The sequence below is a fragment of the Astatotilapia calliptera genome, chromosome 3, assembly GCF_964374335.1.
Source record: "Astatotilapia calliptera chromosome 3, fAstCal68.1, whole genome shotgun sequence".
Taxonomy (NCBI): Eukaryota; Metazoa; Chordata; class Actinopteri; order Cichliformes; family Cichlidae; genus Astatotilapia; species Astatotilapia calliptera.
The window spans coordinates 30,446,193-30,460,146 of NC_137424.1; the positions used below are offsets into that span (position 1 = coordinate 30,446,193).

A 13,954-nucleotide genomic window follows, 5' to 3' on the forward strand; every position below is an offset into this window, starting at 1 on the left:
ATTATAACAAAAGCTGTCACCAACACAATTGTCCCAAGTGCTTTTTTTTATTAGTTATTGCAAATGCTTGATTGCAGTTCTTGCTAGATGACAAAACCACTTATTAGGTTTAGAAGGAAATGACTTTTTCTACATGAGGTAAAGTTGGAGAGCTGTTTCCCCAAACTAAATGAAATCAGCATTTAAAAAACTACAATCTGTATTTACTCTGAACATCTGTGTTAACATTTGAAATTGGAAACATGTAAGTGTAACAAACATGTTAAAACATAAGAAATCAGGAAGGGGCATGTATAGGAATTTCTTTTACTTATGCATTAATCACATTATTTTATTGTATGATACCTTGGTGTCAATGGATTTTAACATGTCTCACACTCATACAGTAAGACAAATGCAAATTCCTCTACTGTAAAAATTAATTTGACTGCCTGCAAAAAAGGAACTGTACAGTGCTCTTCCTCTTTTTAATAAAAATATAAGTAGAGCACAGGAAATATGTGGCACTCTGCCCTAAACATTTAGGATAAAGTATGGCAGTGAGAGAGTAAAGAGTTATAGGATCTCTGCTTTGAGCCACTAAAACTCCTAATATTAGCTATTCCCGCCACATCAGGCAGCTTTTTGATGATTAAATTTACTGCAACTGGAAATTCACTTTAATATCCAGTAAATTACATGCGACAAATGTTACTGAATGAAACTGATGTTATCAAAATGTCTAAACATAACAACCGGTTTAAATTAGAACTATGTCACCTTTATACTTCCTGAAGGGCTTGGAAACCTTGTGATTTTAACCTCAGTTGGGCTCAGACCACACAGTGTTGTCTCTTCCTGTTAAAATGTATTTCTACTCTCCCACAACAGAGCATTAGACTCTCCCCAAAAGAAAGCTTCACAATCGGTGTAAGACCATTGACTTCTCCCTCATCAACATACTTTAAGAGTAGTGTTTTCCCCCTCCAACAAAAGGTGGACAAATAAAAAAGACAATGACACAAAAGTAAAGATACAAACACAACTTGAATGCAAATTTTATTTGTTTTATTTTTTGCCATATCCTCCACAAAACAAAACCTTATCTGCAGGTTATCACAAAGCACGAGTCTATCTGGTGGCAGCGTACACAACATGTGGCTCCAGCTCTCTCTGTGTCACAGGCCTCCGGTTTCTTTGGACGTTTTTCTGGAAGTTGAGAGCTGCGTAGTTCAGATCGTCTGAGCTCACATTCTGAAAACCAGAATATTTACACAGCTGAGTTTGCTACGTATATATCACGTATTTGCTGATATGTGGGTTAAACCAAAAATGATTTTACATAAAATGTGATTTTTAGAGTTTAATACTAAAACATCATACTGGAAGAACACCTGTGCTGTCCAGTGTTAAACACAATTCAATTAGATTATACAGTAAAAAAAGAGTTTAGCTTCAGTAACATAGGCCAGAAATTGGAACTAATGCAGCTATGTAGGTAAAGATGTCATTTAAAAAAAACATTTTCAGAGAAGAAAACAAAAATCTTCAGAAGAAGGAAACTACTGAGCAGGGATAGCTCAGTAGGTAGAGTGGTTGCCCTACAATTGGGAGGTCGGGGGTTCAAATCCACTGAACAGCTACCCTGAGATACCCTTGAGCAAGGTACCGTCCCTACACACTGCTCCCCGGGCGCCTGCTTAGTGGCTGCCCTCTGCTTCACTGAGTGTATGGGTCAAATGCAGAGGAAAAACAAGCAATTTCCACATGGGGATCAATAAAGTATACATTATTAATTCTACAGTTACCATGACAAACTCTTAGACACTTCTCTTTCCAACATTAATATATCATGACATATTGGTTGCGCATTCTAAGGAAAAAGAAAACAACAGGAACAACAAAAAACAAATAAACATTTACCTTGTTGCTTTTTGGTTCTTGTTCTGCCACTAAATACCAAATACAAAAGTGTCATTAGTTCATTATTACCAGCGTACAAGAGGAGGTACAAGATTTACCTGCCAAAAAGAAGTGAAACAAATTAAAGCCATGTGTACCTTTTTGAAGTTTCCAGATTTTAAAAACCAGAATAATAACCACTATAGTGAGTAAACCAGCCAGACTACCCAGGATGGTGCTTAGCAGGTGTGTCATTCTGTCAGACTCTTCTGCAAAAAACAAATACAAACAAAAACCCATCAGTCCACTTTAGTTGGATTGATTGAAACATAATATTGATATTAACTTTTAGCACATTGAACAGCAAAATTTTAGAAGCCATAAAATAATTTTACTTTCCGTCTTAAAACCCTCTCCTTCATTGGTTTCACCGCCTGTAAAGAAACATGGCTATTATAATATTTTGTGATTTCCTTTTTGTCTCTGAGCTGATTTTGGATTACGTATGAACATAAAACTAACCTGGAGGACAAAAGTCCTCCCTACAAGCTTACCTTGAATTCTTAACTCGACTGCATTGGAAATGACAGTATGCTTATTCACATAAAATCCACAGAAATACAGCCCGACATCAGATAAATCCACTTGTGTGATTTTAAGAAACACAGAGGTGTTGTTGGAACTCATATTGAATTTTCCATTTCGAAATCCATCACAGAATGAAGCTTTGCCTTGAGATCCATACATAGCAGCAATGCAGCTGGGCTTAGTTCTGTTGATAACTTTGAACCAGTCTGTCTGTGTTGGATTACTCGAAATGTTGGAGCACTTCAACGTGACTTCTTCATCAAGTTGGACCTCCATAGTCTGAAACTCAGAACCTGAAACAGAGATCCAGCCTGGAATGAAAGAACATGATGTTTATGTCTGAACCTACAGTGTTACAGGACAACAACATCAACTACATTTGTTTACCGGCGTTTCTCATTCCATTATTTGAAAGTACTGAGGTGCCAGTACTTACTGAGGCTGGAGAGAAATAAAGCTGTGCTCAAGACGAAGCTCCTCATCATGCGTTTAATCCTGTAACTGCATGGATAGTTTGTATCGCACAGCTCTTATATGGGGGTTAAGAGGGGCGGGGAGTCTTTTGTTTGTGTGTGTGTGTGTGTTGGCTTTATATTTTGTGTTTCATCTTGCCATTGCCGCCCTATACAATGCAATAGCTTTGCATGTTTTAGCTTAAGCGAATATCCATTAACATAAAATTTCCACTTTATCATTTTACATTATGTCTGCTTGAGATACGATTTTCAGAAAATTATACAAATACTTAAAAATCCAGTCTGCAGCTTCTGCAGTTAGAAGTATTTATGTGTTTCTAGTCCTTAAAGGTCTAAAAGGAAGCAAGAAGGGGGTACATTGGTTTTATGCTTGGTGCATTTATTAAGGATCCCATTTATCATGTATTATAATGTCTTATAATCCAAACTTCAGCTCTAAATTGTCTTTGATCTAGTGACACAGGACACAAAATAGAAAATATGAAATGTACACAAGTATTCACGACCTTTCCTCAATACTTGAAGTGCTTTTGGCAAGCTCAAGCTGCATCAGACTGGACGGGGAGGATTGTGCGCAGCTATTTTCAGATCTCTCCAAAGACATTCGGTCGAGTTCAAGTCTGGGCTCTGGCTGAGCTACTCAAAGACATTCGCAGAGTGGTCCAGAAGCCACTGCTTTCTTGTCTTGGATTTCTGCTTAAGTTTTTTGGCCTGTTGGAAGATGAGCCTTTGCTCCAGTCCGAGGACCACAGTGCTCTGGAGCAAGTTAATATCAATGATGACTTTGTACATTGCTGCATTTATCTTTCCCTCGACCTTGACAAGTCTCCCAGTTCCCACAATATAATGTTGCTACCACCATGCTTCATTGTAGGGATAGTATCCTTGTAGCATTATTCTCAAAAAGACTTGTGGCTGTAATTGCTGTCAAAGGTCCTTCAACAAAGTATGGAGCAAAGGCTATAAATTCTTATGTATACTGTATGTTATCCTTGACCTAGCTTTGACCCAATATTGGTCATGTGAAACATCACATAAGCCAAGATGAGAAAAAAGGCAATTATCATCATTCATGGTCAAGGGTGAAACGTCTGTGAGACCTTGCCCCACCTCATCATGTGACTTGTTAAAGTTACTGGAGGCAAGATATGAAGAAGAGGTTGAATTTGAAGGGAAGGGATCATAAGACTGGATTATAAGTGGCTGACAGCTGGTGTTGTAAGCCACCACCTCTGTTCAATGGCATTCTTGAAACTTTTGCTTTGCATTTTGTACAGATATGATCTTTTTACTCTAGTATCACCATGAATATGACTTGTGTGGTTCCCGTATGTCCTTAACCTGCTGTTTGAGCTCTTAGGTATAAGAATACCAGTCCTTTATTCTATGTTGTTTTTTTGTTCACATTGTGGTGGCACTGTATATGCTTCCTTTAAGTGTCATTTTGGAGAAATACCACATTGCCTTTCACTATTATGCTGATGACATCCAGATCTATTTTGAGCTGAATGATGATCTAGCTATGTCCGTGAGTAACTTTCGAGAGTGCATGTGCGAGGTCAAGCAATGGCTTCTGGCAAATTTTCTTATCCTTAACGATAAGAAAACTGAAATTATGATCTTTGGCAGTGACGCTCTTCGTGCCAAACTTCATGATGCTTTTGGTTTTCTCACCAGTTCTTTCCCTGACACTGTTAGGAATCTGGGTGTGCTACTTGACAGCTCATTTAAACTTGACAAACAAGTATCTGCTGTCGTTAGATCTAGTTTCTACCAACTTCGCCTTATTTCCAGGGCCAAACATTACATCCCGCACAATGACTTGGAAAAGCTTATCCATGCCTTTGTTACGTCACGACTAGATTACTGTAATTCACTTTATTATGGTCTCCACTCTACCCTTTTACATAGATTACAGACAGTCCAGAATGCCGCTGCACGCATTCTAACTAAAACTAGGAAGTTTGCTCACATCACTCCCGTCCTTGCTGATCTGCACTGGTTGCCTGTGAAATTTCGTATTCAATTTAAAATTCTGTTGTTTACTTTTAAAATTACTAATAACACAGGGCCAAGTTATCTTAAGGAACTCTTAAATTCATATCTTCCTACGAGGGCCTTAAGATCCTCCTCACAGTCATTGTTGGTTCAGCCCAGATCTCGCTTGAAGTCTAGAGGTGATCGAGCGTTCGCTCTAGCTGCACCTGAGCTGTGGAACAGTCTCCCGATTGGCATCCGGGCGTCTGATTCTATTCAATCTTTTAAATCACGGCTTAAAACATATCTGTTTGAACTTGCTTTTCCTACCAGTTAATTTCTCGCCTTGCTTCTAGTGTGTTGTTCTAATGTTCTAATGTGTCTGGTTGTTTTGCGTTGTCCTGTGCTGTCAATGTTTTCCATCACTGTGTTTGATGGTTCAGCTTTACAGCTTTACTCTGCTATAGCTCTGTGCTATAGTTTATTCTTATTAGTGGTTTTTACCTGTGAACATAATCTCACACTTATATGACTCTGACGTTATAGTCTTAATTATTTTATTATTTTATTGTTGCGTTGCCTATGTCCTCTATCACTGTGTATGATGGTACAGTTCTCTTTGCTACAGCTGTGTGCTATTGACTGTTCCTATTAGTGGTTTTTACCTGTGAACATAATCCCACACCTATATGATTCTGATGTTTTAGTGTAAATCATTTTATTGTTTTATTGTTTCATGTAAAGCACTTTGGCATGCCCCGGGCTTTTAATGTGCTCTATAAATAAAGATTGTTGTTGTTGTTGTTGTTGAGGATAACCAGTGAAGGTGACTAAGGCATGTTGACAACACCGCCTGGGGAGGGAGCTACACCCCACGAGAGATTTCTATAGCCAATGTGGATGTTATACTAGCTACCAAAGCCCACAGGCTCGTTATTAGCAAGCAGAGGTGAGGCAGATCAATTTTACAAATCAAAATTTATTAGGAAAAACTATTAAAAGCATAGAACTGTAAAATCAGAGAACTTCTTAAGGTAGCAAGGCTGAGAATGCAAGACTGTTAATTAAAGCACTTTATTAACAAACAATGACTAAAACGACAAGGCTCGCTGCCACAGTGCTACCCTAGTAAAATAGAAGCTCGATAGAATAACTAAACAAAATGGTGGAGACCGGCCACTTGAGGAGGCAGCCTACAGAGAGGAGTGCCCACGGGTGCCACCAATTACTCACCCGTGTAGTTCCACTGCAAACCTCACTGTCACTCACACTGCAATCTAAGTGGTGCAATCTACCTATTCCTGCTGTGTACACTCTCATGCATCAGGGGGGTATTCCACCTCACGTGGCTAACCCCACAGCAAGAGGCCGTACCTCCACTAAAGCAACAAAACAACAAAACATATACAATATTAAACAATTCAGTAAAAGAGATAAACAAAACAAATGCAGCCTAAGATACACTTCTTTATAAAAGCATGATTAAAAGACCATGAAACCATGAGTCAGTCAAGGCCAGTCCATAAGCGTTTATAAAATGACAACAAGACTGAAAAAAGACAGCAGCAGTGGCACAATCCACTCTCTAGAGGGCAATACTAAAATGAGCAGCTTTCCTGAAGAATCAAACCACTCTGCAGTGCTTAGCCATCTATCACGCTCGGCCACCTTGGATGTGAAAAGTATGCCAAATTCTCCGTGTGGTAGTGAAGCGCAGCTGTTTCTTATAAGGCCTCTAATTATCTGCTGGGAAGGTGTGGATGTTAGCGTTGCATTCGCGGACGTCATGTAAAAGCCTATCCAAAATCTACTTCACTACAACAAGCTAAACAATTTCAGTGAATACCTGAAAATATTTGGCTCTTGACCAGACTATGGACAAAGGTCTTCGCTTTGTATAAGTTCAAAGCATAAATACTTTACATGTTTACCTTCACACAAGTAATGTGACAGTGAGTGAAGTGATTTACCATTGTCAGGTGAGACTGGTATATCCTTTAAACGGAACTGTGTGTTTGTGGTTTCTGGTGAATACGTTATTTTTGGCTCACATAGTATTCGCACATAGTCACTTCTGGGCACTGGCATATTCTGTGATTATTTTATAGTATTTCAGATGTATAAATATAGCCGCTGGTTTTAATAGATCATATTAATGTTGATTTTATACTTTTTTAAAGCATTTTTTACTATCGAAGCCTCATGATTGTCACCTCAGTTGCGCCCAGACCACATGTTGCTCTTTCTTCCTGTCAGACGTCAGACTGACATATGTATGTCACTCCACCCACAGCAGACCATTAGATTCTCCCACGAGGAAGTCAACAGACATCACTCTCATTTCTGACTCACTCACTATAATCACTTAAAGTTTTTTTTTTAATTGTATTTTTTTATCACAAAAAATCATCTGAAAATAACAAAAAAGCAGAGGATGCAAATATGGACTGGATGCACATTTATTTAGTTATTTTGTAAGACATTTATGTGAACCATGACACATACAAACAAAAAGAAAAAAATCATCAGAAAATTAACAGGAATAAGGTATATTCTGTTCAGAGCTTGAGCTGCAGGCGCTTCCTCAGTCTATCTTGTAGCAGCATACACAACATGAGGCTCCTGCTCTCTCTGCGCCACAGGCCTGCAGCTTCTTTTGGTCTTTTTCTGGAAATTCAGAGCTGCGTAGTTCAGATTGTCTGAAGTCATGTTCTGAAAATCAGGATATTTAGTTAAACACTATATGAGACAACCAAGGTGGATTTGTGGGTTATGTGAGTTTCAGAGTGAGATTTTTAGAGGTAAATATAAATAAAAATGAGAAACCACATATACAGTACAAATTATTTTCTTTCTTTTTTTTTTCCGTTTTGATTGAAAAAGTTAAAAAAAAGTCCTTTTGGAAAAATGAACGTGTTTAAAAAGCTTCCCAGACAGGAAATATGTCATAAGGACAAACTCTTCACAGTGAACGCTTCAGCTAGCATTTTACCCACATTACATTTTAGAGTTATAATTGGAGTTTTGCAAACTATAGATTTTGCCTGTTTTTAAAAAAACAAACAAAAAAAATTAACTTTTTATTTAGTCTAGATGAACTATTACTAAATAATTTAAAGTTATTAAGTTTTTCTACATTTCTGATATTACTTAAAGTCAAAGAAAATAAAAGATTACAATTGCTTGCTTGGGTTTACTCTATGAAGCAGCAGGTTGAGGCTATTCACAGAGTAATTAGGCATTTCAATGAAGCTTTTAAATCAAAGAAAACAGTTGTTAGTTGTAAAAAAAGAAGAAAAACTCAAAAAGTGAGTTTACCTTATTTTCTTCTTGCTCTCCAACAGCTAAATGGAAATACCAAAAATTATTGCTTGTTATTAACAACTAAATACATTGTTTTGGACAGGTTAATCAGTTTAGAAGATGAGTGAAGTAATTTGTAAGTAACCTCACCTTTTTGAGATTTCCAGATTTTTAGAACCAGAATAACGACCACTAAAGTGAGCAGACCTGTCAGACCTCCAAGGGCGATGATTATGAGGTTTGTCGTTCCACTGGGCTCTTCTACAAAAATAATTAGATAAAAACATAATTTTTATGATTACTTTAGATATACTATTGATGATAGTGAAATAACTACATGGAAACTGAAAAACATATTTTGAAACAAAAAAATCAATCTTACGATCAGTCTTATTAAAATCCTCCTCTTCTCTGGGTTCACTGCCTGTAAAGAATCATCGTTATAATATCATTTTGTGATCGCATGACATGTTTTCATGCTAAACATGATCAAGAAACGAAACAAAAATATCTAAATCATGAACAAAAGCTTACCTTCAATTCTTAACTCAACTGCATTGGAAATGACTGTGTGCCCACTGATGTACAATCCACAGAAATACAGCCCGGCATCAGATAAATCCACTCGTTTGATTTGAAGGAAGACAAAAGAGACGTTGGAACTCATAGTAAAATTTCTGTTTCTAAATCCATGACAGAACGACGCTTCGCTGTCAGAGCCATACATAGAAGAAACACAGCTGGGCTTAGTTTTATTGACCACTCTGAACCAGTCTGTCTGCGTTGGATAGGCGGAAATGTTGGAACACTGCAGTGTGACCTCGTCCCCGTGCTGGACCTCCACAGTCTGAAACTCAGAAGCTGAGATCCAGCCTGAAACAGAAAAACAGATACAACATAACACTGATTTATGTAATGGACAGATAGAATTACATTTGTTTAATATTAAATCAGAATAATGATATGCTGTACTTACTGCGGCTGCAGAAAGCCACTGCTGTTATTAAAGTGAACCTCCTCATTCTGCGTGTAACCGTCTTACAGTCAGGAAACTTTATGTTCTGTAGGGGGGTTTCATTTCATTAGAAAGGGGTGTGGTATTGAATACATCATGCCAGGAGATTTGAATCTACACAGCCTATTTTCATCAGTACCGTTTAAAATGTCAGGCAGCAATTCATTCACGCTCGTGCAGGTTTATAGAAGAGTTATCGACGCCTTGTGTGGAAGTAACAGCACACCAGAAAGTGAGACAATAAACATGAATCTGGTGCTGTGCTTTATTGGCAAGAGAAGTTGTTTTGAAGGTATGCAAGACTCTTATTTGGGTACTCCCCCCACGCGCTAAGAAACCAGCTTATTCCACTTATGTCCAACTGCAAATATTCACTTCTGTTTCTTATTGCAGCCCATGAGCGTCTTATTTGTCCTCATAAAGATTCAGGTTATCCATTCTTTGCTACACAAGTAGATGATGATACTTCCTCTTTCTGTTTGCTGCTAATCATTATCAAACTTACCAAAGCAGCATAGTGTCAATAGTACTCAGTCAGCTATGTAGCCTTTTGGGATACCAGTGCCCAGTATGGAGGGGGTCAAAGGTGAACAGCCACAAACACTCTGAGGCACTAATGTTTATTCAATATTTGTTAGTAAGAACGCTTTTTAATAGTTCATTCTGTTCTATCTCGTGTTTCATGAACAACATGTTCCAACATGTTCTTTTTTTCAGCTCTTTTTTAATGTAGTTATCACAACCTCTGTTTCCTTGTCATGTCTAGGTTATATCACTTAACTAAACAGTGGATGTATAATAACATATAATAATAATAATAATAATAATAATAATAATAATTTCAAATTCCTTTAAATTTAAATATGTTTATATTGTCTATCCTGTAAAATTGTCAGATGTCTATTCATATTACTGTACAGAATTCACCTGCTTGCTGCTACTACTGCACATTCACCCAGTGTATATACTATATATATATATATATATAATGTTCCTCCTCTACACCCCCCCCCCCCCCCCCCCCAATTTTTGCACATGTCGAGGAGCGTGTCAGGCTACATTTCACTGTGTGTTATACTTGTATAACTATACATGTGACAAATAAAGAACCTTGAACCTTGAACCTTCAACACTGACCCCTCTAGCTGATCTGTGTGTTTGAATGGGAGACTGACCAGGAATTGCATGTCAATGAGGCCAGTAAGTTACGTTAGGTGCTTTCATGAAAAAATGAAAAATTTATTATCATTTATACTAAAAACAAATTGTTATGCTCACTGCTAGCTCTGGTATTTTATTCTTTAATACCAAATAATCTGTATTTATCTTATACTGGGTCTGATAGGCCCTTGGTTCATCCGCCATCTGAAATGAGTCTGCAGATTTTCTTGGGAGTTGCTGCCTTTTCTAAACAGAAAACTGACCTGAATGTGGGGCTTCTGTTCTTTTAGGGAGATCAGTTCTTGCTCACAGGTAGAAAACACTGGAGTGGAAGGAGCATTTTTTACATTCAATAATCTCATTTTATGAAACTTTGGATTTGTTTGATATGAGCATTCATATCAAACATATAATGCCATATACATGGAAGAAAATGGGAAAAGGGTTTATAGGCCTAGTTGAATATATGCAAATTTAGGTCTGTTAGAAAATCAGACAGTTTATATCACAAATAGCTCTGTTTGTGGATGCAGCTTCTAATACTCTATAAGACCTCCAAGAGTCTTCTTTATCAGCTGATTCTCTGAGATCATAGTCTGGCTCTATGAGTCAATCTCAGCAACACGACCACCTGACTCACCACACATTTCAGCTTGTTAGCTCTAGGAGGCACTCCAGATCTCTGTATACTTAAGAAGAGCTGAATTCCACTGCAGTAAATATTTAGCCTGAGTCAGTTTTACTGGTGTTTTAAACAGTTTGAACAACTTTTCACCAGGACATCATTCTTTTTGGTCTGAAAAGAACTTTGAATTTGCTCTCTGTGTCAAGTTCAATTAAACTGCATATAACTACATATAACTGACAAACAATATTAAATGTTTAGTAAACAAATGACTTCATGAGGACTTAAATATAAATTTGTTTCTCAAATATAAGTGTTTAGTCTCATATACATAGTTACAGTCAGGTATTACAAAAAAGACTTTCACGTATTTATTTTATTATTATTTTTTTTATTTTAAAAATAGATAATATAACTGAATGACTATTTAAAAAGTGGAGAAATGTAGAATATATTTATTTGACATGTGTGGCTTTGCTGTTAAACAGATTTATTTTTCTATGACACTGAGACGGAAGTTTAAAACAACACACGGGGTGACCCTTTTAAGAACCAATCAAGAGTAACCCAGTTTTTATGCTGTTGGCTGCTCTTTTCCTCCAAATCTTCAGTTGACGAGACCTCTGAAAAGATGCATCTCTGTATCATCCTCTGTGGGATATGTAAGTGTCTCAGTAGAAGATTCATGTATATTGAGGTAGGGTTGTATTTTCATACCTGATTATGCTTCTTTAACAATGTGTATTTTTCTGACACAGTTCATCTGTCAGCTGTGATCCAGTCAGCTACAGTCAAGCAGGAGACTGGGGTGAGATTTGCTGCTGTTGGGGACAACGTGACTTTGCGTTGCTTTTATGAAAGCCAAGTGGCGATGCACTTCTCCTGGTACCGACAATTCTTAGGAAGCCAACCTAAGCGCCTCTCTACAATTTACAAATATGATAAGCCATCTGAAGTCCTCCACACATTGGAGAAGAACCCTCGTTTCTCTGTGGAAAGAAAGGAAGGGACCAATCATCTACAAATCTCTGGTGTCCGCCTCTCAGATTCAGCTACATACTACTGCGGGAGCTCTCACTCCAACATGGTGGAATTTGGAGAAGGGATCTTTCTGAGTGTTCGAGGTATTTTGCTTCTATTTTTCATGAACACCTTTTATTCCATGTTCCTTTAGCGTTCCCGTGCTTAGACTCCCCCACTCACTCCCTCCAGCTCTTCCAAGGGGACACTGGGGCCTTCACAAACCAGACAAAAGATTTACTCTTTCCATTGAGTCGTTGGTCTACCTTGTCTGAATGACCTCAACTGGCTTATTTTCTTTTTTTAAAATCCTTACCATCCAAAAAGATTCATGTTTTATTGTCTAAATATTATAACTGGTATGAACTGGTTCTTATGGAGCTTTTCTACTGTAACTGAGTACTCAAATCGCTTTAAACCAGCAGTCCCCAACCTTTTTTGTGCACGGACCGGTTTATGTCCGACAATGTTTTCACAGACTGGCTTTTAAGGTGTTGCAGATAAATACAACAAAATAAAACCAGTACCAGTACCAACCCCCCCCCCCCCCCCCCCCCCCCAATATTTATTCATAACACACAGGAAAAGACCTATGGAAACCAAGTAAACAATAAAAATTTCACACGTGATGTGGATTTTTATATTTCTACTTACCTCCTTTGTTTTTTGTCCTCTCCACTTATTATTATTTTTAGTTCACCTTTGCCTTATCAGCCTTTGTCTATTCAGTGTAGCCTACTGTGCATTTAGCTTATATTTTTTTTCATCTAGCCAGTTAGCGAGTATATTTTTTTACCTGCCGTTATTGTGCATTTTTTTGGTTTTTGTTTATTTTGCAGTGTCCTTTTCTTTGAAAACCTGTTAATATTTTGTTGGTGTAGATTGGGAAGATCATCAACAGTATCTTCATTAATACATGCATATACATTCCAGATCTACAAAAAATGACACATAAAGCTACTTTCTCAAATTTCTACTTTTTTTCAGCAGCTAATCACCAGACAATTGACCAAGAACCAGCATCCATGACCATCCAAGTTGGTGACTCAGTGATGTTCAACTGTACAGTACACACTGGAACCTGTGACGAAGAACATAGCGTCTACTGGTTTAGACGCGGATCTCACCCAGGAATTGTTCACACATATATAAATACAAGTAAACCGGTCTCTGTGAAGTCTCCTTCACAGAGCTGTGTGTACCATTTGCAGAAAATGAACCTTAGCTCCGTTGATACTGGGACCTATTACTGTGCGGTGTCCTCCTGTGGGGAGATACTGTTTGGTAATGGAAGCAAGCTCATCATCAGCGATGATGTTAAAGACCGAGATGCTGAGGTAAAGATTTTGATGTGGCTCTCTATCATTAGAGCCGGGATTCTCTTGATCTTTCTACCCTTGTGTATTTGTGTATTTGTCAGAAAGAGCTGTTAATTCAGCAAACTTGTGTTACGCAAAACTTAAACACAAGTTTATTTGGTCAAGAAGAAAATAGATGAAGAGATGAACGGGTGTCAACATGTTCATGTACTCAGTCGCAATATTTGCCGTTGTACATTTTTATTTTTAGAATATAAGTTTATTACTGTAAAGACTTTTAAAAAATTGGACGCAATTAGTAACACCCGCCCAGACACAGGGCATTTCAAAATCTGTATTATAGATTTCATACATTCGTTGTCATAATGATTGATTACATTTTCACATTGTGTTAGAGTTTGCTCATGTTTCATTTATATTAATTTTTTACATGACTGTATAAGTACCCTAAAGTGTGTAGTTAGTTTGTTGACCATCCCCGTGTATACACATATAGTTGTAACTGGAGTGATAATATGTTTGTTGCTTAATAATTGTTAAAAATAAAGACGTATCAAGAAACTTGAAATTTCTTGTTTGACTTGTTTCT

At 37.5% G+C, this 13,954-nt stretch overlaps 3 protein-coding genes across 3 annotated transcripts; 1 reads left to right on the forward strand and 2 right to left on the reverse strand.

Annotated features, from left to right (window-relative positions):
* Window positions 1–1,032: 1,032 nt before the first annotated feature.
* LOC145426066 (uncharacterized) lies at window positions 1,033–3,012 on the reverse strand. The gene is made up of 6 exons (XM_080299616.1): window positions 2,906–3,012; window positions 2,436–2,780; window positions 2,277–2,315; window positions 2,040–2,150; window positions 1,903–1,931; window positions 1,033–1,233 (listed from the first exon to the last, which is right to left on the reverse strand). The coding sequence occupies exons 1-6, from the start codon at window positions 2,952–2,954 to the stop codon at window positions 1,111–1,113; spliced, it is 696 nt and encodes a 231-aa protein (XP_080155742.1). The 5' UTR covers window positions 2,955–3,012; the 3' UTR covers window positions 1,033–1,110.
* A 5,097-nt stretch (window positions 3,013–8,109) lies between these two features.
* LOC145426067 (uncharacterized) lies at window positions 8,110–9,295 on the reverse strand. The gene is made up of 5 exons (XM_080299617.1): window positions 9,202–9,295; window positions 8,760–9,098; window positions 8,608–8,649; window positions 8,376–8,486; window positions 8,110–8,266 (listed from the first exon to the last, which is right to left on the reverse strand). The coding sequence occupies exons 1-5, from the start codon at window positions 9,245–9,247 to the stop codon at window positions 8,199–8,201; spliced, it is 606 nt and encodes a 201-aa protein (XP_080155743.1). The 5' UTR covers window positions 9,248–9,295; the 3' UTR covers window positions 8,110–8,198.
* A 2,126-nt stretch (window positions 9,296–11,421) lies between these two features.
* On the forward strand, window positions 11,422–13,933 carry LOC113011760 (immunoglobulin alpha-2 heavy chain-like). The gene is made up of 3 exons (XM_026151477.2): window positions 11,422–11,688; window positions 11,785–12,150; window positions 13,034–13,933. The coding sequence occupies exons 1-3, from the start codon at window positions 11,658–11,660 to the stop codon at window positions 13,477–13,479; spliced, it is 843 nt and encodes a 280-aa protein (XP_026007262.2). The 5' UTR covers window positions 11,422–11,657; the 3' UTR covers window positions 13,480–13,933.
* The last annotated feature ends 21 nt before the right edge of the window (window positions 13,934–13,954 follow it).

Bases quoted from the DNA above. Each gene is read 5' to 3' on its own strand.
- LOC113011760 (XM_026151477.2), top strand. From the start codon at position 11,658: ATGCATCTCTGTATCATCCTCTGTGGGATAT. The intron at 11,689-11,784 runs GTAAGTGTCTCA...TTTCTGACACAG, and splicing joins TATCATCCTCTGTGGGATAT to TTCATCTGTCAGCTGTGATC. The intron at 12,151-13,033 runs GTATTTTGCTTC...ACTTTTTTTCAG, and splicing joins GATCTTTCTGAGTGTTCGAG to CAGCTAATCACCAGACAATT.
- LOC145426067 (XM_080299617.1), bottom strand. From the start codon at position 9,247: ATGAGGAGGTTCACTTTAATAACAGCAGTGGCTTTCTGCAGCCGCA. The intron at 8,487-8,607 runs GTAAGATTGATT...TTATTTTTGTAG, and splicing joins GGATTTTAATAAGACTGATC to AAGAGCCCAGTGGAACGACA. The intron at 8,267-8,375 runs GTGAGGTTACTT...ATTTCCATTTAG, and splicing joins AATCTGGAAATCTCAAAAAG to CTGTTGGAGAGCAAGAAGAA.
- LOC145426066 (XM_080299616.1), bottom strand. From the start codon at position 2,954: ATGATGAGGAGCTTCGTCTTGAGCACAGCTTTATTTCTCTCCAGCCTC. The intron at 2,781-2,905 runs GTAAGTACTGGC...CTTTCATTCCAG, and splicing joins TTTATTTCTCTCCAGCCTCA to GCTGGATCTCTGTTTCAGGT. The intron at 2,151-2,276 runs GTAAAATTATTT...TGTTTTTTGCAG, and splicing joins AGAGGGTTTTAAGACGGAAA to AAGAGTCTGACAGAATGACA.